The 21,729-nt window shown below is 48.0% G+C and overlaps 1 protein-coding gene and 1 long non-coding RNA gene across 2 annotated transcripts; one reads left to right on the top strand and one right to left on the bottom strand.

Moving 5' to 3' along the window:
- The first annotated feature begins 545 nt into the window (after positions 1 to 545).
- On the top strand, positions 546 to 12,209 carry C1GALT1 (core 1 synthase, glycoprotein-N-acetylgalactosamine 3-beta-galactosyltransferase 1). Its single transcript, XM_040431220.1, has 3 exons — positions 546 to 939; positions 4,727 to 5,394; positions 11,204 to 12,209. Exons 1-3 carry the CDS (start codon positions 717 to 719, stop codon positions 11,387 to 11,389), a joined length of 1,077 nt encoding a protein of 358 aa, XP_040287154.1. The 5' UTR covers positions 546 to 716; the 3' UTR covers positions 11,390 to 12,209.
- A 5,225-nt stretch (positions 12,210 to 17,434) lies between these two features.
- On the bottom strand, positions 17,435 to 18,706 carry LOC121000648. Its single transcript, XR_005778872.1, has 2 exons — positions 18,676 to 18,706; positions 17,435 to 18,627 (listed from the first exon to the last, which is right to left on the bottom strand). It is a non-coding gene; the product is annotated as an uncharacterized LOC121000648 (long non-coding RNA).
- Positions 18,707 to 21,729: the final 3,023 nt, after the last annotated feature.

Raw genomic sequence — 21,729 nt, 5'->3', positions numbered from 1 at the left:
TACGTTTTTAGGGAGTCGCCCTCAGTGATTTGTGTTTTGTTACAGCGACTGTCTTTCAGAAGATCCTAATACTCAGTGATTTTATATAACATAAATTTAATAACATAGAATTATAAAAATCTAAAATAACAATACAATAATCAAAGATAATATATAATAATAAAAAAAATAATGTAGTCAAAAATAAAATATTTTCAAACAATATATATATATAAAGGTTTGAAACGCTGAAAAAATAAATAAAGAAACCCGGCGCTGATTTCCTGCACAGAACAGCAAAATAACCTGGAATTTCGGCGGGTATTCACACGCTGCGGCTGCGATTAAAAATCCTCCTGCTAAAAAACAGATAACTCTTCCAATCTGCCTGTGTCCCGGGACATTCCCGGAGCTCACGTATCACACACGCCCTCTGCCGCCCAGACACGTAGCACATGATGTGGCAGGAGAGGGCGGATGATTGACAGGGCGGTGTCACATGACCACCACAGAGTACCACCGGGGTGTAGACGCGATGACGTCAGACTCAAGGACGTAGCCAGCGGATACCTGAGAGCGTTTAACCTCTTCCTCCCTGGCAGGGGCGTCATGTGACGGCTCCAGTGGGCGGGGGCCTGGGTGTTGGTGGAGGAGGCAGTTCCTTCCCCGGTGACCTGCGGAGGGGGGGAGCCGCCAGAGCGCGATGTGACGGAGCCCGGTTTCGGGTGTTATAGAATATGGCCCCCAACAAGTCGCTGCTGAGTCTGGCGACCTTCCTGTTCGGCCTGGCCATCGGCTTCATCTTCTGCTATGTGATCGTCACCATCGCCCTGCAAGAGCGGGATGAGCACCCGCCCGACGTCCTGCACAACGACCCCCATGGGCGGCACATGGAGCAGGAGCACCAGCAGCTGCCGGGACACATCATGGACTTCAATGCTGATGCCCAGCAGCACCACGGTAACGGTCCTGACAACCGCTCCCCGATACGAGTCCTGCCAGCCCCTGCCCGGTGCCAGCCGGTCCTGCCAGCCCCTGCCCGGTGCCAGCCGGTCCTGACAGCCCCTGCCCGGTGCCAGCCGGTCCTGACAGCCCCTGCCCGGTGCCAGCCGGTCCTGACAGCCCCTGCCCGGTGCCAGCCGGTCCTGACAGCCCCTGCCCGGTGCCAGCAGACTGGCACCCTGACAGGACCCCCCACACCCACAGTACTGTCACCCTCTGACACTGACTGCAGTCCCTCAGCTGATCAGAGGTTGTGTTTGCATTTCCTTACACATTCTTTAAGGTTCCTTACACTTCTTACTTCTTCCTCTAAGATGAGTCCTGTAATGAATCCGTCTATAGGGGAGATCGCCGCAAAAAAAGGATGCATACACTATTTTTTTGCGGCTCAGGGACACGGACAGAAAACTCACGGAAGCACCACGGAGTGTGCCTCCGTTCCACGCCGCATCCTATCTTCCGTATAGCGGACTCATTCAAGTGAATGGATCCGCATCCGTGATCTGGCATTCACGCGGCCGGTGTCCATATATATTGCGGACCCAATGTTTGTGGGCCACAACACCGGCAAGGACCTGCCATGGTCGTGTGCATGAAGCCTAAGGCTACATTCACACGTCCGTTGTTTCTTTCCTGATCTGTTCCGTTTTTTGCTGAACAGATCTGGACCCATTCATTTTCAATGGGTCCTGAAAAAAAATCAGACATTGAGCTGTCCGTTTTTTTTCAGGACCCATTGAAAATGAATGGGTCCAGATCTGTTCAGCAAAAAACGGAACAGATCAGGAAAGAAACAACAGACGTGTGAATAAGGCCTTAGGCCGAGTTCACACTTCAGTTATTTCCATAAGTTATTGTGAGCCAAAACCAGGTGCAGGTCAGAAACACAGAAGAGGTGCAGATCTTTCCACCTGATCTCTGTGGAGGCTTCACGGCTAGTTTTGGCTCACAATAACTGATGGGAATCACTGACGTGTGAACTGGGCCTTACCCACTCCTGTGTAGAAAAGTTCTGCTGTGAAGATGGGACGCTTTATGCCTTACGGTGTTACTTTTTGTTTAGTAAATATCACACAACAGTATTGGGTATCTGGTAATAACCGGTACAATGTAGTGAACATATTATTTGTGGTGATTGGTAAACAGTGTGAATAAAAATACAGGGGGAGGCCTCTTTCATACGACTGTATGGCTTTTTCAGTATTTTGCGGTTTGTTTGTCACGGATCCGTTCCGTTTTTTCCGTATGGCATATACAGTAAATTGGGGCTGGGCATAACATTTTCAATGGATGGGCTGCAAAAACGGAATGAATACAGAAGGCCTCCTGCACACAACTGTTTGTTTTGTTTTTTTTGTTTTTTTTTACGGGCCACTTTACCGTATGCATTCAGTTTCCGTTTTTTCCGTTCCATTGAAAGATAGAGGGGGCATTCAATAAACCGAATCGCTCCTTGGAAGTAGTTGGATACCGGATGCTGCAGCACTGTTAGATCTTGTACCATCCAGGAGGAAAGGAGACTAGTCCGCTTGTCGGCAGTGGGATACCTTCCCTATTTTTCTATGATGTCCCTGCATAAAAGCGGAGTAATCGCCCCGAAAGGGGCGGCCCCACTTATCGGTGGCTTTCCCTCTCGTAGAAATCCCTTCCTATCCAGAAGGAATCCCATATATTATACTGTCTCTATAACATCCCCATATATTGTGGCGTCTCCAGGTTGCATGCGTCCCGACGCGTTTCTCCCTTATGCAGTAAATCGGTTCATCACGAGACCATTTCTGTAGACTGCACAATGGCGCTTTGATGAGAAGCCTGTAGATGTACTGACCTGCAGCTAGAAATGGTTATCCACCGCAGGTGTAAATATCCTTCCCTGCCCATTGCCGGGATCGGTGTGTGTCCGTGTCAGCCGCGCATGCGCGCGTCTGTACCTGTTGCGCATGCGCCCACGACGGAGATAAAGATACGTACGTACTCCTGGCAAGTGGCATCCAATCGTGATACTGCGCATGCCCAAACCGGAAGGCTGTCCTAGTATTAAGTTCAGTACCACAATGCCAAATTCTAATGCGTTCAAACTAAGGGCACATGATCAGTCGAGCATATATATAATGCACAAACAAAAGAAGGGGGTACGAGAAGAGGTGCAGTACTTATGTCAGATGGGCAACAAAATTGTTCAGAGTTCTATCTCTTGTAGTTAACTCTGTTGCCCTCAATAGTAAAATAAAAGGCTAGTCCGATGGAACGCCAATTGTGTAAATATGTTATATAATGATATAAATGGTCAACCACTTGACAGTCTAATAAAAGTGGAGGAAGGAGATATCAATCCTAAAGGAAGGTATGAAGGCTACAAAAACAAACAAATGGGGCTAGTGTATCGTACACGTGATACCCATATACCTAGCCTGCTAGAAGCGCTGGCTCAGCAGAGAGGGGGTACAGAGATCACTGCTATAAACCTCTCCAGACAGATTAACCCCTTCTCTGTTATTGGTGTTGGACCGATCTTGGTCTCCGCTTTCTAATGGCCAAGATGTTTATTTTACTCTTGTGGCTACTTAGTGAAACATTGTGTTTCAAGTGTCATGAAGTTAAAGAGACTAATTAAAGGAAGCTTGTAAATGACAAAGTTTCATTTTAAACCCTGCGGATTAACAGATCTGAAAATCCACTCGGTCTCCTTCCGGGGAACCGTTTTCTCCCTTGGGGGATGGGCGGACTATTTTAATTGCACAGAACTTCAGGGATCTAGGATTTCCAGCATGTGTTTCATGTACGTGTCTAGAAATCGGGGTGTCTCTTTTATGTTTAATATCACCTAGGTGACCTCCTATTCGTCTCCGCAGTCCTCTAACTGTTTTGCCCACGTGCTGGAGAGGGTAGGAGCGTGTGCACGGGTACACCAGCCCCAGACTTTTACAGTTCACAAAATCACTTATCCCCTATGTCTTCTGGGTAGTGACACTCGAGAAACTCTTCGTGGCATGCACAAATGGGCACGCTGTACATCCACCACATTTGTACATACCACAAGTTCTTCTTTCAAGACTCTGCAGAAACCGACCTCTCAATGATCTCCCTCCTCTGAAGGTGATGGCTGGATAATCTGCTATTACATCCCGCCATTGTGCAGTCTACAGAAATGGTCCCCCGATGAACCGATTTACTGCATAAGCGGTAAACGCGTGGGGACACCTACAACCTGGAGACGCCACGATATATGGGGACGTTATAGAGGCAGTATAATATATGGGATTCCTTCTGGATAGGAAGGGATTTCTACGAGAGGGAAAGCCACCGATAAGTGGGGCCGCCCCTTTCGGGGCGATTACTCCGCTTTAAGGCAGGGGCATCATAGAAAAATAGGGAAAGTATCCCACTGCCGACAAGCGGACTTGTCTCCTTTCCTCCTGGATGGTACAAGATCTAACAGTGCTGCAACATCCGGTATCCAACTACTTCCAAGGAGCGATTCGGTTTATTGAATGCCCCCATCTTTAGGGTCCAAAGAACCGTGAGTGACCACATGTGTGGCAATAAATTATGTACGCCTCATCATACCCCTATACTGTGATAATTGTCTCTTTTTGCATTATCTGATATTTGGAATCATTTTTATTTTTTTTTTGTTTTTAATTTGGGATTATTTTAATGTATGTTATATAAGTCATAGCTCGGAGTTGTAGTTTAGCATCAGTTGGAGACCACTTCAGTCTATTAACACCTCTGTCTCTTCCAGATGAGGATGTTCATGTTTCTGAAGACCTCTACAAAAAGGTGAGAGTCCTCTGCTGGGTCATGACAGGCCCTCAAAACCTGGACAAGAAGACCAAACATGTGAAGGCCACATGGGCGCAGAGGTGCAATAAGGTCTTGTACATGAGTTCTGAAGAAAATAAAGACTTCCCCACCGTGGGGCTGGACACCAAGGAGGGACGGGACCAGCTTTACTGGAAGACCATCAAGGCCTTCCAGTATGTGCACGACCACCACCTGGACGAAGCCGATTGGTTCATGAAAGCGGACGATGACACATACGTCGTGGTGGACAACCTGCGGTGGCTTCTGTCGAAGCATAGCCCGGAGGAGCCCATTTATTTTGGCCGGAGGTTCAAGCCTTACGTCAAACAGGGCTACATGAGCGGAGGGGCCGGCTACGTCCTCAGCAAGGAAGCCTTAATCAGGTTCGTAAATGCCTTCAAGGAGGAGAAGTGTACGCACAGCTCATCGGTGGAGGACCTGGCGCTCGGGAAGTGCATGGAGAACATTAACGTCAAGGCAGGAGATTCTAGAGACACTAGCGGAAAGGAGACTTTTCACCCATTTGTCCCCGAGCATCATCTCATCCAGGGATATCTGCCAAAGACTTTTTGGTATTGGAATTACAACTACTATCCTCCCATCGAGGTAAGACTCCGGATCTTATACTGTGCCGCCAAGTAGTGTAAGCTCCTTTACGTTCAGGGCTTTTACAGATGAGTTTCACCTTTATGTAACTGTTAGATGCATGCTTCTGAGATCATCTGGCACGGCCTTCATGACTCGTGTAGTACGGCGCTGGCGCCCGCCAGGCAGCTTGTGTGGCTGGGTAGTGACTTGTGTAAGGCTACTTTCACACTCGTGTTTTGTGCGGATCCGTCATGGACGGATCCGTTCAGATAATACAACCGTCTGCATCTGTTCAGAACGGATCCGTTTGTATTATCTTTAACATAGCCAAGACGGATCCGTCTTGAACACCATTGAAAGTCAATGGAGGACGGATCCGTTTTCTAATGTGCCAGTGAAAACGGATCCGTCCCCATTGACTGATCCGTTTGGCTCAGTTTCATCAGACTGACACCAAAACGCTGCAGGCAGCGTTTTGGTGTCTGCCTCCAGAGCAGTATGGAGACTGAACTGATGCATTCTGAGCGGATCCTTTTCCATTCAGAATGCATTAGGGCAAAACTGATCCGTTTTGGACAACTTGTCAGAGCCCTGAATGGATCTCACAAACAGAAAGACAAAACGCCATTGTGAAAGTAGAGGTATTTGCTGACCTGAGAGTTGCTCCTGTGACATGTACCCATGGCATTGTAATGATTTTATAATCCTGTATGTTCCTGCCTGACCTCAACTCTAATGAATTCCACTGAAGACATTATGTGAGTATAATTCATTACAGTTGACGTCAAGCAGGAACACACAGCATTGTGAATAATTTCCGTGTCACAGGAACAGTGTTCTGGACGGGAAATACCTCTGACACATAGAATGTGTATTTCTCGCACTGAATACCGTGTGAAATTGGCCTCAGTCTGCGCCAAATTTGGGTCCTTTAAGTGCGTATTAACCCTTTAATGGCATTGCCTAGGTCAAAATGTGGGGAAGGATCCCTTGGCCTAGGTCAGGATGTGGGGCAGGGTTCCTTTTGGACTGTGTCGGGATGTGGGGCAGGGTTCCTTTGGACTGTGTCGGGATGTGGGGCAGGGTTCCTTTGGACTGTGTCGGGATGTGGGGCAGGGTTCCTTTGGACTGTGTCGGGATGTGGGGCAGGGTTCCTTTGGACTGTGTCGGGATGTGGGGCAGGGTTCCTTTGGACTGTGTCGGGATGTGGGGCAGGGTTCCTTTGGACTGTGTCGGGATGTGGGGCAGGGTTCCTTTGGACTGTGTCGGCATGTGGGGCAGGGTTCCTTTGGACTGTGTCGGCATGTGGGGCAGGGTTCCTTTGGACTGTCGGGATGTGGGGCAGGGTTCCTTTGGACTGTCGGGATGTGGGGCAGGGTTCCTTTGGACTGTGTCGGGATGTGGGGCAGGGTTGATCCATCGGCCTGTGTCGGCATGGGGGGGTAGGGAGGATCCATCGCCCTGTGTCGGCATGGGGGGGGGTAGGATCTGTTCTCAAGCAAGATGAAAGGGTCTTGCAGGTGTCTACCCATTGAACATGGATGGTCAGTTGAATGACCAGCTTAGGACCAACAGTTATGACTTCCTATCCTCTGTCTCTCTGTTCTTAGTAGCAAGAGGGGAGGAAGCTGTTGCCAGACTTTTATGGCAGCAGCTTACCTCCTTGAGAACTAAAGGATTGGGCGTCTGAAATTGGATATGTCTGATCCTTATCCTTACCGCCCCCCTTTTATAATCCTTCTATTCTCGCAGTAATAGACGTCCGCTCCGTATACGCTGACTTCCTGCTGAGCCTGTGATAGACTTGTGTTTTTTTACACAGCAGCCAATCAGAGGAGACAGAGCTGCAAGGGTGGAGCAAAGGAGCAGCAGCTTGAACCAATGAGGAGACAGGAGGTGTGTCTCAGACTACCTGGTATTTCCAGTGGACACTGTAGTTAAGATGTAGTCACAGAGAACAGCTCTGTCTTGTTGGAGCAGCTAAGGAGCACATTTGAGGATAATGCCTCGCAGTTAGTCATCACCCATAGGTACTGGATTATGCTGAGCTCCCAACTGGAACTTTTTTTTTTTTTACTATTAAGTCTTTATTTCAAGGAAAATGTACATAGCCTTCATTTTTCAAAGACGGCATCAAAATGACACGCAAGAAGGCACGCTAAGGGTATGCTCACACGGCATAGATGCGCTATAGATTTCCCATCTGGATTTTCAAACGTAGAATCCATGCGCTGCAGGAAAAAAAAAAAAAAAATTCAATTATTTTTCAGATTTTCACCATAGGTTTTACCCTTTGCAAGGCATAGGGTGAAATCTGCTGCAAATTTGCGACAAAGTACACCACAAAATCCTGTATTCAGTTGCTGTTCCGCTGCAGAATCCGTTACAGAGTTGCTTGCGTCTTGTGCGAGTTGATCCATACGCTTTTGACAGAGCTTTGCACGTGCAAAACTGTATGGTGTTTTTCCCCCTGCCTGAGCACAGCAATTAGCGGGGGTGTGGTGGGATTCGACGTCTACATCAAATACGTCTCTCCGAGAGCACACACCTTATGCAAGTATATAATGGAAGGGCATTACCTGCCATTCATTTTTTTTCTTTTCCCCTCCACTCCTCAGAATGAACCGGTCTTTCCAGTTGATTTACCGATACTCTCCGATTCCTGCAATCATTTGTCATTGTGAAGAATTTGAAGACATAATAGGTCCGGCACGCCTTGTTCTGTAGTCCTGACACATAGTGTCCTGCATCCAACAAGTCACCTCTAAATCTGAGACTCCACAGGTGGCATAGCCTGAAGAGGTCTACTAGGGGTCCATACAGATTGTCCAAAAGTATTGGGACACCTTCACGTTCCACCTCCAAGTGCTTCTATGACACCTCACTAGATGTTAATCTGGAGTCCCACTTTCTTAGCTCTTCGGGGAAAACTTTCTATAAGATTTTGGTGGGAGACTGTGGGAATGTTTGCCTGTTCATCCAGAAGAGGTCAGACACTGATGATGGAGGAGATGGCCTTGGTCACATCTCCGTTTCTAGTTCATCCCAGTGGTGTTGGATGGGGTTAAGGTCAGGGCTCTGTGCGGATGGTCAAGTTCGTCCACCCCAGACCCCCCAGCCATGCCTTTATGGAGCTAGCTTTTTTGCACTGGGGCCTAGTCATGCTGGAGCAGAAAGTTGGAAGCGTGCAATTGTCCAAAATGTCTTGGTCTGCTGAAGAATTAAGATTTTCCTTCACAGGAACGAAGGGGCCTAGGCCGATCCCTGAAAAACGCCCCCATAGCAGTATGCCTCCTCCACTAGACCTTACAGTTGGCACAATGCAGTCAGGCAGGTGAGGTAACGTTCTCCTGAAATTCACTAAACCCAGACTCATCCATCAGAACACCAGATAGAGAAGACCTCTCCACTGCTCCAGAGTCCAGTGGCAGTGTGGTTTACACCGCTCCATCTGACACTTGCCATGGTGCTTGGTGATGGAAGGATTGCAGGCAGCTGCTCGGCCATAGAAACCCAATGCCATGAAGCTCCCGGCACAGGACAGTTTTTGTGCTGTTGTTAGTGGCAGATGAGGTCTGAACTCTGCAGTTATAGAGTCAGCAGAACGTTGGTGACTTTTATGCACTGTGCTCCTCAGCACTCGGTGACCCCGCTCTGTAACTTTACGCGGTCTGCACTTCTTCATGGCTGAGTTGCTGTAGTTTTTTCCACTTTACAATAACACCACTCACAGTTGATGGTGGAATATCTAGGAGGGAGGACATTCCTGGAAGTGACTTATGGCAGTGATGACCTCCTGTTAGGCTGAGTTCACATCAGCGTTCAGTCTTTCCGTTCTCCTTCTCAGTTATAGGAGCAGGAGAATAGAAAGGACAGATTCGGCACATAACTGAGCCGAACGGAGCCTACGGACCCCATAGATTTTAATAGGGTCCGTTAGGTTTCCGCTCAGGGGAAGATTTTTGAATCGGAGACAAGTCCTGCGCGCACAACTTTTGTCTCCACTCCAAAATCATCTGAGCGGAAACCTAACGGACCCCATTATAGTCTATGGGATCCGTAGGCTCCATTCGGCTCCGTTATGTGCCGAATCCGTCCTTTCCCTTCATCTGCTCCTAAACGGAGCAGGAGAACGGAAAGGCTGAACGCTGATGTAAACTCAGCCTTACAGGACCATGCTGGAATTCGAGGAGCTCTTTACAACGGACCATTCTTTGATTAATGGCAGACTGCATGGCCGGGGGCTGGATGTCATACACCTGTGGTAATGGCAGACTGCATGGCCGGGGGCTGGATGTCGTACACCTGTGGTAATGGCAGACTGCATGGCCGGGGGCTGGATGTCATACACCTGTGGTAATGGCAGACTGCATGGCCGGGGGCTAGATGTTATACACTGTGGTAATGGCAGACTGCATGGCTAAGGGATGGATGTTATACACTGTGGTAATGGCAGACTGCATGGCCGGGGGCTGGATGTCATACACCTGTGGTAATGGCAGACTGCATGGCCGGGGGCTGGATGTCATACACCTGTGGTAATGGCAGACTGCATGGCCGGGGGCTGGATGTCATACACCTGTGGTAATGGCAGACTGCATGGCCGGGGGCTGGATGTCATACACCTGTGGTAATGGCAGACTGCATGGCCGGGGGCTGGATGTCATACACCTGTGGTAATGGCAGACTGCATGGCCGGGGGCTGGATGTCATACACTTGTGGTAATGGCAGGCTGGATGTCATACACCTGTGGGAATGGCAGACTGCATGGCCTGGGGCTGGATGTCATACACCTGTGGTAATGGCAGACTGCATGGCCTGGGGCTGGATGTCATACACCTGTGGTAATGGCAGACTGCATGGCCGGGGGCTGGATGTCATACACCTGTGGTAATGGCAGACTGCATGGCCGGGGGCTGGATGTCATACACCTGTGGTAATGGCAGACTGCATGGCCGGGGGCTGGATGTCATACACCTGTATCGGTGCCAGGATTAATGGGTCAGGCAGCAGGGACCGAACAAACTAGCAGACTGATACAGCACGTTGGAGCAAAATGTAAAATTCCCGTTTCAGCCATTACTGCAACCTCTGTAAGAGACTGGATAAGTTTGAGTTTTTCATACAAATATGGGATATTACTCTATTCACATTTGGTCCTTGGTATCTCGTAGCCCAGCGCCGCCCCACTGCTAATAATGCACTCCTCTCATCGCCGATGGTGCGCCGTAATCTCGCGCATGCGCCCTAAATCCACTGGTCAGCGCCCGCGGGCGAAGTGCGCAGACAGCTGGTGCATGCGCGCTTCGTTCGCTGAGGCTGCTGCCAGGACACCGCGCGGGCGCTGACCAGTGGATTTAGGGTGCATGCGCGAGATGGCGGCGCACCATCGGCGATGAGAGGAGTGCACAATTAGCAGTGGGGCGGCGCTGGGCTACGAGATAAGGGGCGCGGCTGGGCACAAACGGCCGGAGGGACAAGCCCTTGGGCACGCTAGTAAGGTAATTAGCATATTAATAAAACCGATTTTTATCCAAAATGAAAGGATAGGTGGGAGTAAAACTAGTATATTTTTTATTAGATAATGGAGACTGAGAGGATGATATGAACAGCTCCATATCAAAAAAAATCTTGATGACAGAATCCCTTTAAAATCGGATCAACACATTGTGGTGAAACCAAATACAGAGATAGTGGTTCTGCTTCAATTTTATGGGTACACTTTGCAGGAGTGGAATAAAGAAATGCTTCCCTAGTTTTCTGGATTATTGTAACTCATCAGCTTTATGAATAGTTCTGATTTTTTCTGCATGTTTTGTATTTAAGGGTCCCGGCTGCTGCTCTGACCTGGCTATTTCCTTTCACTATGTGGACTCTACGACTATGTACCAGCTGGAGTACCTGGTGCATCATCTCCGTCCCTATGGGTACAACTACAGATACAGCGCAGACTCTCGGAATGATCTGGAGCAGAAAAATGTAAATGATAAAGTGGACGTGAAAGCAGAGTAATGCAAGCAACAATCGTAAGGGATTACCGAAAAAAATTGGGCAACTTCTGTCTGATCTTAAGAAAGGGGTATGTTGCCCCCTGTCAGGCTGGCAATCAGAATCTGTGCAATGTGTTGAGGGATTTATTTTTTATTTTTTTTTAAATCTTAAATATCGAAGATCCATTTTGGCGATCGAATTTTTATTGACAATCATATAGTAATTTGTATGGAATCAGCTCGATGACCTTTTGGTATTCGTCCTGTGTCCAGAGACAAGACGTTCTCCACTGAGACTCTGGTAAAGCCGCACTCCTGAAGGATATTTATTCTATAAAGGAATTCTACAAACCACTGGTTTTCCTGGAAATTGCTTCTTGCAAAATGCACGTTACACGGTGATGAGAGGATCCGGTAGAGACCTACCAAGGATGAAGCAGGTGGGCCAGTATGGGGCTGTCCAGTCCTACGTGGCCTTGTACAATTTAGTTCTACTTTACCTTAAATACCAGGGAATTGCTTAAATAACAACCACCTGTTATGTTTCTGGAATCACTCCAAGAAGCTGAGAGATTGATCCAGTTCCCGGGCTTCGTGGTTTCAGTCTGTATTTGTCCGTCTGTAGTCTATGAATTGGTTGTCTCCCCTTCCCCATCCTGTATTCTTGTTTTTTCCCCACAGCCAGCTGGATCTGCCGTAGTATCTTTATATTAGGGGTTTGCCACTTAAGCAGTTGCCTTTATACTTTCAGCTTAAGGGCTTGTTTGATTTTGAAAACCTGTTTTCAAGTTCCCTCTCAATCTGGGAGCCCAAGAACGTCCTTTTGATTTTTAATGTGCACGGTGTAAGGCTCCATTAACACGTCCATGGTGTGTTGCCGACCCGCAAATTGCGGATCCGCAACACACCCGCCCGGCACCCCTATAGAAATGCCTATTCTTGTCCGCAGCTGCCGACAAGAATTGGACATGTTCTATCTTTTGCGGAGCTGAGGACCGGAAGATCGGGGCCGCGCTCCGCAAATGCGGATAGCACACTGTGTGCTGTCCACATCCATTCCGTCCCCATAGAGAATGAATGGGTACACACCCGTTCCGCAAAATTGCGGAACGGATGCAGACCCATTTGCGGACGTGTGAATGGAGCCTTATACTTAATTGCCCCTGCGGGTTCGGTGTGGGAAAATTAATTGCTTGCTGCCAGGATTTCTTGTAGGGGGGTTCCAGCAGCTGGACATCCTGTGATCAGCTTATATTTAGGGAACCTCTCCCAAAAAAAAAAAAAACATTGTAAAAACTAAAGCTCCCCTTTAAGGCTACTTTCACACTAGCAAAAACGCTTCAGTTACTGATAATACAACCGCCTGCATCCGTTATGAACGGATCCGGTTGTATTATCTTTAACATTGCTAAGACGTATCCGTCATGATCTCCATTGAAAGTCAATGGGGGACGGATCCGTTTTCTATCGTGTCAGAGAAAACTGATCCATCCTCATTGACTTGCATTTGTGGGTCATGATGGATCCGGCTTGCTCCGCATCCCAGGACGGAAAGCAAACCGGTATGAGAACGGAACGGAATGCATTTTGGAGAATTCCGTTCTGTTCGGTTAAGTTTTGTCCCCATTGACAATCAATGGGGACAAAACGGAAGCGTTATTTTCCGGTATTGAGACCCTATGACGGATAAAGCTAGTGTGAAAGTAGCCTAAGACTCCAGTTGTTTCTGTGTTAGGCTACTTTCACACTAGCGTTTAGAGCGGATCCGTCTGGGGTCTGCCCAGACGGATCCGCTCATATAATGCAGACTTGGGATCCGTTCAGAACGGATCCGTCTGCATTATATTGTAGAAAAAATTCTAAGTGTGAAAGTAGCTTCAGACGGATCCGTCCAGACTTTACATTGAAAGTCAATGGGGGACGGATCCGTTTGAAAATTGAGCCATACTGTGTCAAATTCAAACGGATCCGTCCCCATTGACTTACATTGTAAGTCTGGACGGATCCGTTTGCCTCCGCACGGCCAGGCGGACACCCGAACGCTGCAAGCAGCGTTCAGGTGTCCGCTTGCTGAGCGGAGCGGAGGCTGAACGCTGCCAGACTGATGCATTCTGAGCGGATCCGCGTCCACTCGGATGCAGAATGCATTGGGGCAGTACAGATGCGTTCGGGGCTGCTTGTGAGCCCCTTCAAACGGAGCTCACAAGCGGACACCCGAACGCTAGTGTGAAAGTAGCCTTATCCGGAGTCTTTCCTCCCGAGGGGTTCGCTAGGTTGCTGGCTTTGCCTCCTTGTCTTATTGTGTCATTACAGAACACTTGTAAACCTTTTCTACACTTGTATATACAGGCAGCCATAAGGATTTGACATTTTGTAAATTGTAAGAAGCCAAGAAGAAGCAGTTCCAGCACTTGTATGGGGGAGAGCCATACTTTAAACCTGGGTATTTGGAGCCCCATACAGTTACGACTAAGAATGCCAAGTTCGAAACGCGTCAATGTGCAGGAGTATAAGGATGTGTCCATATATGTAAAGCCGTTATTGAAAATAAAGACTACGCAACGAAATTGTATACAAGTGCTGGAACTGCTTCTTCTTGGCTTCTTACAATTTACAAAAAGCCAAGAAGAAGCAGTTCCAGCACTTGTATGGGGGAGAGCCATACTTTAAACCTGGGTATTTGGAGCCCCATACAGTTACGACTAAGAATGCCAAGTTCGAAACGCGTCAATGTGCAGGAGTATAAGGATGTGTCCATATATGTAAAGCCGTTATTGAAAATAAAGACTACGCAACGAAATTGTATACAAGTGCTGGAACTGCTTCTTCTTGGCTTCTTACAATTGAAGAACTTACCTGGTTCGTTCCGTGCACGTGGGGCAGAGGATAAGTGGTGAGCTGGATATTTTTGCATGGTTTGTAAGTCGTGGCCTGCGACTGGTTTAATAATTGACCTATTGACAATCAAATTCCATTAGGTGAAGGCTCCGTCTGGTGGATGGAGTGATTGATTCGGTCCTTGTACGTTCTCTGAGGACCACGGCAAGTGCAAAAGATAGGGGAAGAAGCTTGCAAGACGTGGTCTCCTGTTTCACAACAGCAGTGGTGGGAAAGGTGTCCTGTAGAAGACAATTTAGGGTACATTCACACCAGCGTTTTTGCTGGATCCGTCATGGATCAGCAAAAAACGCTTCCGTTACTGATAATACAACCGTCTTCATCCGTTCTAAACGTATTATTATCTCTAAAAATGCAAGTTTCTTTTGTGTCAGAGAAAACGCATCCGCCACCATTGACTTGCATTGTGTGTCATGACGGATCCGTCTTGCTCCGCACCACATCGCAGACAGAAAAATGCTGCTTGCAGTGTTATTCTTTCCGCGATGGGGATGTAACCAAACGGAATGGAATGCATTTTGGTGTACTCCGTTTCGTTCAGGTTTGTCCCCTATTGATGGCGGTGAATAGAGGGTGGCTTGTTTTCCCTTCACTTCGGGAGGGGAGGTATTAGGTGTGGGTCACACCTCTGGGAGCTGCTCCTATCTGACATTTATGGTCTGTCCTAGCAATATGCCATCGGGGTCCTCTCTTTAAGGTAGATAAGTGGCAAATTACTTCCCTCTCCATATTGAGAACATAGGCGTAATCAACCGAGCATATGTGTGTATGGGGGGGAAATAGCTGTCAGCTGAACAAGAGTTCGTCTACACCGCTATCTTAGGCCTCTTTCACACTTGCGTTGTCCGGATCCGGCGTGTACTCCACTTGCCGGAATTACACGCCGGATCCGGAAAAACGCAAGTGTACTGAAAGCATTTGAAGACGGAACCGTCTTCCAAATGCTTTCAGTGTTACTATGGCACCCAGGACGCTATTAAAGTCCTGGTTGCCATAGTAGGAGCGGGGAGCGGGGGAGCAGTATACTTACAGTCCGTGCGGCTCCCGGGGCGCTCCAGAGTGACGTCAGAGCGCCCCATGCGCATGGATGACGTGATCCATGTGATCACATGATCCATGCGCTTGGGGCGCCCTGACGTCACTCTGAAGCGCCCCGGGAGCCGCACAGACGGTAAGTACACTGCTCCCCCGCTCCCCGCTACACTTACCATGGCTGTCAGGACTTTAGCGTCCTGGCAGCCATGGTAACCACTCTGAAAAAGCTAAATGTCGGATGCGGCAATGCGCCGAAACGACGTTTAGCTTAAGGCCGGATCCGGATCAATGCCTTTCAATGGGCATTAATTCCGGATCCGGCCTTGCGGCAAGTGTTCCGGATTTTTGGCCGGAGCAAAAAGCGCAGCATGCTGCGGTATTTTCTCCGGCCAAAAAACGTTCCGTTCCGGAACTGAAGACATCCTGATGCATCCTGAACGGATTTCACTCCATTCAGAATGCATTAGGATAATCCTGATCAGTATTCCTCCGGCATAGAGCCCCGACGACGGAACTCTATGCCGGAAGACAAGAACGCAAGTGTGAAAGAGCCCTAAAGTGTATGGCCAGCCATGGTGTCATCCACAATAGCACTTTTTGGGTTAATATAGCAAACAAATGATCAACATTCACACTCGTGAAAGTTCCTTTGGTCTGTGTGTCATCCTGCAACTTTTTTTTTTTTTTTTATAGACTGTCGATTACAGCCAGAACACTTTAATATATGAAGTCACAAACTGGTCACTACGGTTTCCTCTACCACAGCTTGCCCTAAAGCCTAAAAATTCCGCTCTCCAGATATTTTCTTGCAGAGTATGTTAATGGTTAACAACATATCGTTCAGTTGCTTTAGTATGGGATGGCCCACCATGACATATCGTGTTCAAGGCAGGGGAGCAGAAAGGGTTAATTGAAAAGTTCCCTTTAAACAATTAGAAAACAATTTCCCAATGATTAGTAAAAGTTGCAGGAAGGTGTAGAAATGAAATATCTTTAAGGGGCTTTCATTATGGGATTCTTACTTAGCCACTGGACCGTTCGGTACCTGTTGGAAGAACTCCTACTCACGTGCTCCCTGCCGCTCCCGTCTAGCGCCCTGGTTGTGTTCGGCGATCATCTGGTCCCCAGTCTGTTCACTTTTACTTATGGACAGGCTCAAGTGTGGAGCTGCAGTCAATGACTGGCCTCAGTGGTGACCTATCCCAAACGGCATATGACCCAGCAATGATGTGCCGCTTGAGGTGCCCATGACCCCCATCTGGTAAAATTAAACAGACTGGGAATCGGAAGATTGCCAGGGTGCTGAACTGGAGCAGCAGGGGACAGGTGAGTATGGTTTTTCAGCAGGTACCACACGCTATGGGCAAGACTAGGTAGAAACGCCCATAATCCTGGAAAACCCCATGAGGTAGATAAAAGTTGCAGGAAGGTGCAGAATGAATCTTTTTAAAGGTAGAAGTTTTTGGGTAGGACATTACAACTTTAGCACTGTCTGGATTGACAGCTCTCGCGGAGCCCACTCGTTTCACCCTGTAGTTTATAAATCCCTCATCTTGGGCCACTTTAAGGACTGAATCACTTGAACCAAAGAGTTAATTTTTGTAGTGTTGCCCGTGATCCTTTACAACATGTACCTATATTTTGAAATGGCACTTTGTGGATTGTCTTCTACAGAGCGCGGACCCCTCCTTTATAACCCGCCGTTATTTATTTTTATTTATTGTGCCTGCGGACTAATATTGCTAACTCGGGCGTTTTTACCCTTCTGCTATTTATATGGGGCTGGCAAGCAACAGAAGGCTTTGTAGTGTAGCGGCCACACCCGTTCCGCCCCCCACTTTCCCGCCGATCTCTCCTTCCTGGTCCACCTTGACACACAGGAAATGAGCGCTCAGCCAGCGATTGGTCACGGCATTGACCCGCCTCAGCCAGCGATTGGTCACGGCATTGACCCGCCTCAGAGAGGAAGCAGAAAGTAGAGACCAGCGGGAACATGGGAATCACTGCAACAGGCGCGGCGGAGGATCAGTAATGGCACTTTCAGAAAAAAATGTCTTACTGACCAGGCAACCCCTTTAATTTTTCTGTCTTTATACAGCTAGCACAATCCAGCACCTTGAATTAGTCAGGATAGCTCAGATGCATTAAATAACATATCAGGCGTCAAAACTTTTCTGCCCCCGATTTGTAGGTGTTCAGTTTGTAATTTTATGGGGCTGTTCTGTAAATTTGACTTCTGTGTTTTACACATGCATCCTGCAGTGTCTGGACTACAGATACTGTTGATCTATCCTCAGGATAGGTCATCGCTATGAGATCGGTGGGGGTCTGACACCCCCCACCAATGCCAGATACTGTACAGTGCACGGCGGTTGGAAGCAGACGGCTCTGTACACCGTGTAGTGGTCGTGTCGGGTACTGCAGCTCAGCTTCCATTGAAGTGAATGATCTTTGAGCTGCAGTAGGCTAGCGGCGTAAAATGCACAGTGCATGGAACAGTCTGTTTCCCCTCCGTATACTGTATATAGTTTCTAGCGTTGAGGCTGCTTGGCAGGGATGCTGCTGGGCGTCAGACCCCCACCGATATCAATGACCAATCCTGAAGAAGTCATCAGTATCTGTAGCCCAGACATCCCCTTTAGGGAAGGCAGATCTGTCTCCATATGGAAGCGTGTCTACGTATGATATCACAAGCCCAAGTGCCAATTCCAAACGCCAGATCATTTATCATCATACACTCAGATGTTAAATCCCTTTTAACTAGGTGCTAAGGCACCTTTATAGATGTGGTCAGCTGCACGTCGTATGAAGGTTGCAGTGATTATATCTGGTACCAGTCACAGATCCGATGTGCGGCTGCAGGGATCCTGGGTATTGTCTGAGGTGGCGTCTGACCTGTCCCTCGAGTTCTGCGCATTAGTGACATCCTGCCTGTATGTTGACTGACGTGTTTTCTTTTTTCATACATGGTTTCCGAAGGCCAAATCCCCTGACCCCTGAACCTGCCCCTAGAGAATGAAGTCATGTGTCACATCTCAAAGTGCCTACCCGTTATGTTATAGATTACATGATGTCATGGAGGATCCGACGGCGAGGAGACCTTATAGCAGACGCTGTATGTTCCAGGATATATGAAATGTACTGCAGGGAAGAATCCAGTGTTTGCCTGCAGTAACTGGTTCCTTCCTTTCATTTACTCTCCTTCGGTTGCAAAATAGCTGAAATTTGGCGACTGTGGCCAACGTTACCTGCACAAGGGTGCTGGATGCTGAGATGTGGGGACCTGTCGGTCGGGGGTTCAGTGTAGGGGTTAGGCTACTTTCACACCTGCGTTAGGTGCGGATCCGTCTGGTATCTGCACAGACGGATCCGCACCTATAATGCAAACGCTTGGATCCGTTCAGAACGGATCCGTTTGCATTACCATGAACAATCCGTTTTGACTTACACTGAAAGTCAATGGGAGGCGGATCCGTTTTCAATTGCATCATATTGTGTCAGTGAAAACGGATCCGTCCCCATTGACTTACATTGTAAGTCAGGACGGATCCGTTTGGCTCCGCATCGTCAGGCGGACATCAAAACGCTGCAAGCAGCGTTTTGGTGTCCGCTTCCAGAGTGGAATGGAGGCTGAACGGAGGCAAACTGATGCATTCTGAACGGATCCTTATCCATTCAGAATGCATTGGGGCTGAACTGATCCGTTTTTGGGCCGCTTGTGAGAGCCCTGAAACGGATCTCACAAGCGGACCCAGAAACGCCAGTGTGAAAGTAGCCTTAAAAGGCATCTGTCAGCAGTTTTTTCCTCTGACACTGTCTGACCTGTTACATGTGCGCTCTGCAGCTGAAGGCATCTGTGTTGGTCCCATGTTCATATGTGCCCGCATTGCTGAGAAAAATTATGTTTTATTATATGCAAATGAGCCTCTAGGAGCAACGGGGGCGTTACCGTTACTCCTAGAGGCTGTGCTCTCTCTGCACGTTGATTGACAGGACCAGGCAGTACAGATGTGATCACAACTGGCCCTGTCAAAGTGCAGGGAGCGCGGCAGATGCAGAGCCTCTAGGTGTAACAGCAATGGCAGGTCCAAAGCGTCTTGCTGTCTCTCCTGTGCAATAATTTGAGATCAGAAGGTAACGCCGAAACCCTCTATAAAGTTACACCATGCTCCAGTTACCTCCAGAGCTGCGTTTACATTTCTTGTAACTTCTATTAAGCTCCATGACCTCACATTCCTCTACATCTTATTGTCCATACAGAGTACACACAAAGCCTCTGTTCACACTCTCGTTTGAGCCTCCAATGACGGAATGAACAGCGCAACATGCAGCACTGGTCTTCCTTTCGAAATGACAGAACCCAGCACGCTTATATCAGTGGTGATGGGCTCTAGCAGAGCGTTGTGGCTTCCATTTATGAGAGAAGCCATGATGGTCCTGTGAATTCAGAGCAGAGTGTTTGTCCTGCTGTCTCGATCTCGGCATATACATGCATGCTCAGTTCAGCCGAGCATGCACGTGTCTGCCAACGCCCATACACATCATGTGATCGGCAAGTTCAGTGAACATTTTATCTAATGTGTATGGACAGTTTAAGAGATGTTGGGTTTGCGGGAGAAAACATGTCTGCCAGATTCCAGGTGACTGTTAGAGAGACTGAACACAGCTTTGGCTGTGATTGGAGGATAGGATGTACAGTGGGGCACATTTACCAAGAATGGGTTGCTCCGGTTTTTCTTCAAAGACTGGGTATAACCGGACGCTGTTCAGACAGATATCCTCCGGATTTCCACAAGAGCAGTGACTGCACTTTACTTGGGAATCTCTCGTTTAGTTATTCGCTTTGTCCACAGGCTGACCGTTGACATCTCATGAGCCCCGAACAGGAGAGCGCGGCGGACTGCGGAGGGAAATCTCTATTTTTATATCTGTTTGTATTGGTGCCTTCTGATTGTGGCATTGATTTGATAGTTGATTGTAATGACTGACGATATAATTAAAACCTGTGTCCTACCCTTCACCATAACTTGTGATTCTTTTCTTGTCTTTCCACATGGTCCTCGTGATATGTTACGGAGATGCTCGCCATTTCCGGGGCAGACATCTGCTCTGAGCAAAGCTCTGATGTAAACGTCCATCTGCAAGTCTTTTGCCAGGATTCCAGCCAAGGGACGAGTATAACACGTCTGACCACAGCAAGACTTCTTCCTATTTCCGATACGGTCCCCCTGTGTGCTCAGGAGATAACTTGTCTCTCCTAACATACCTTGTAATCCCCTTTAATGGGGTTGTCTTATCTGAGACACTAGGATATGCCACCAATGTCCGGTCCAGGTCCCACCTCTCCAGTACAGGACCCACGCAGTGAGTGGAGAGCTTGTGCGTATGCGCAGCTGTCCTCCACTCATTTCTATGGGACCTCTGCTATCTCTGGCAGTCCCATTAATTTCTATGACACTTACGAGTTCCCTTGGGAGAGCATATACCATGCACCTTCAGGGGCCCGTTCTGGAGACAGGGATAAGGAGAAACGGCTGTATACAGAGTGGCTTTCTGACTGCGCCCAATAGCTGTGTCTGGTGGTGAGGGCTATGAGCATGTGGGCATACAGTAACATGTGCAGAGTATTTGCAGCCCATCATCATGCCTGGATAGTGTGACCTGTGTGGAGAGTCAGGCAGAGTTGTCACCTACTGCGTTGGATGCAACAGAAGAGAGTAAACCCATTACCACCATTATATTATTCTTGTAACCTCCAAGTCCCACGTGAATTCCAATAAAATAAAAATAAATGTCCAAGGTATAACCATGTCCTTCTGCCATCTTTGAGTGAGGAGCCATGTATCCAGAAAAGACCCTGGTTCAGGACTGACATCCCTGCTCCTCCATAAATAGTGTGCAGTCTCCTATATCCATTGACTGCAATACTATATACAGTGACTGCCAGTCCTCCATATACATGTCAATCACGTGTCCCCACAGCCAGAAACAGATTGTCCTCCACCTTTCGGTCCCCTACCTCATGTGCTGAAACACTAAATTAGTAAGATGCAGAATCACGGACACTCAGACAGTGAGACATTTCTGCAAACCTGCCACATGTGAATGCACCCATCTATCAGCTGGATTTAGATGGATGGATGTTCAACCAGCAGTGTGTGAATTTACCCATATGATGGGACTGGGATTCTCTGTAGTGGTGCTGCCACCTGCTGGTTGCATTAGTTAGTGCCATGAAAAAAATATATACAGGTCCTTCTCAAAAAATTAGCATATTGTGATAAAGTTCATTATTTTCTGTAATGTACTGATAAACATTAGACTTTCATATATTTTAGATTCATTACACACAACTGAAGTAGTTCAAGCCTTTACTTGTTTTAATATTGATGATTTTGGCATACAGCTCATGAAAACCCAAAATTCCTA

Source organism: Bufo bufo, chromosome 5, assembly GCF_905171765.1.
Source record: "Bufo bufo chromosome 5, aBufBuf1.1, whole genome shotgun sequence".
Classification (NCBI taxonomy): Eukaryota; Metazoa; Chordata; class Amphibia; order Anura; family Bufonidae; genus Bufo; species Bufo bufo.
Note: the sequence above shows the minus strand (reverse complement) of the source record. Positions and strands in the feature narration are given on the sequence as shown.

What these genes read in the sequence shown, in the direction of transcription:
- C1GALT1 (XM_040431220.1), top strand. Translation starts at nt 717, where the DNA reads ATGGCCCCCAACAAGTCGCTGCTGAGTCTGGCGACCTTCCTGTTCGGC. An exon ending in TGATGCCCAGCAGCACCACG is followed by an intron (nt 940 to 4,726) that starts GTAACGGTCCTG and finishes TGTCTCTTCCAG; the next exon opens with ATGAGGATGTTCATGTTTCT. An exon ending in ACTACTATCCTCCCATCGAG is followed by an intron (nt 5,395 to 11,203) that starts GTAAGACTCCGG and finishes TTTGTATTTAAG; the next exon opens with GGTCCCGGCTGCTGCTCTGA.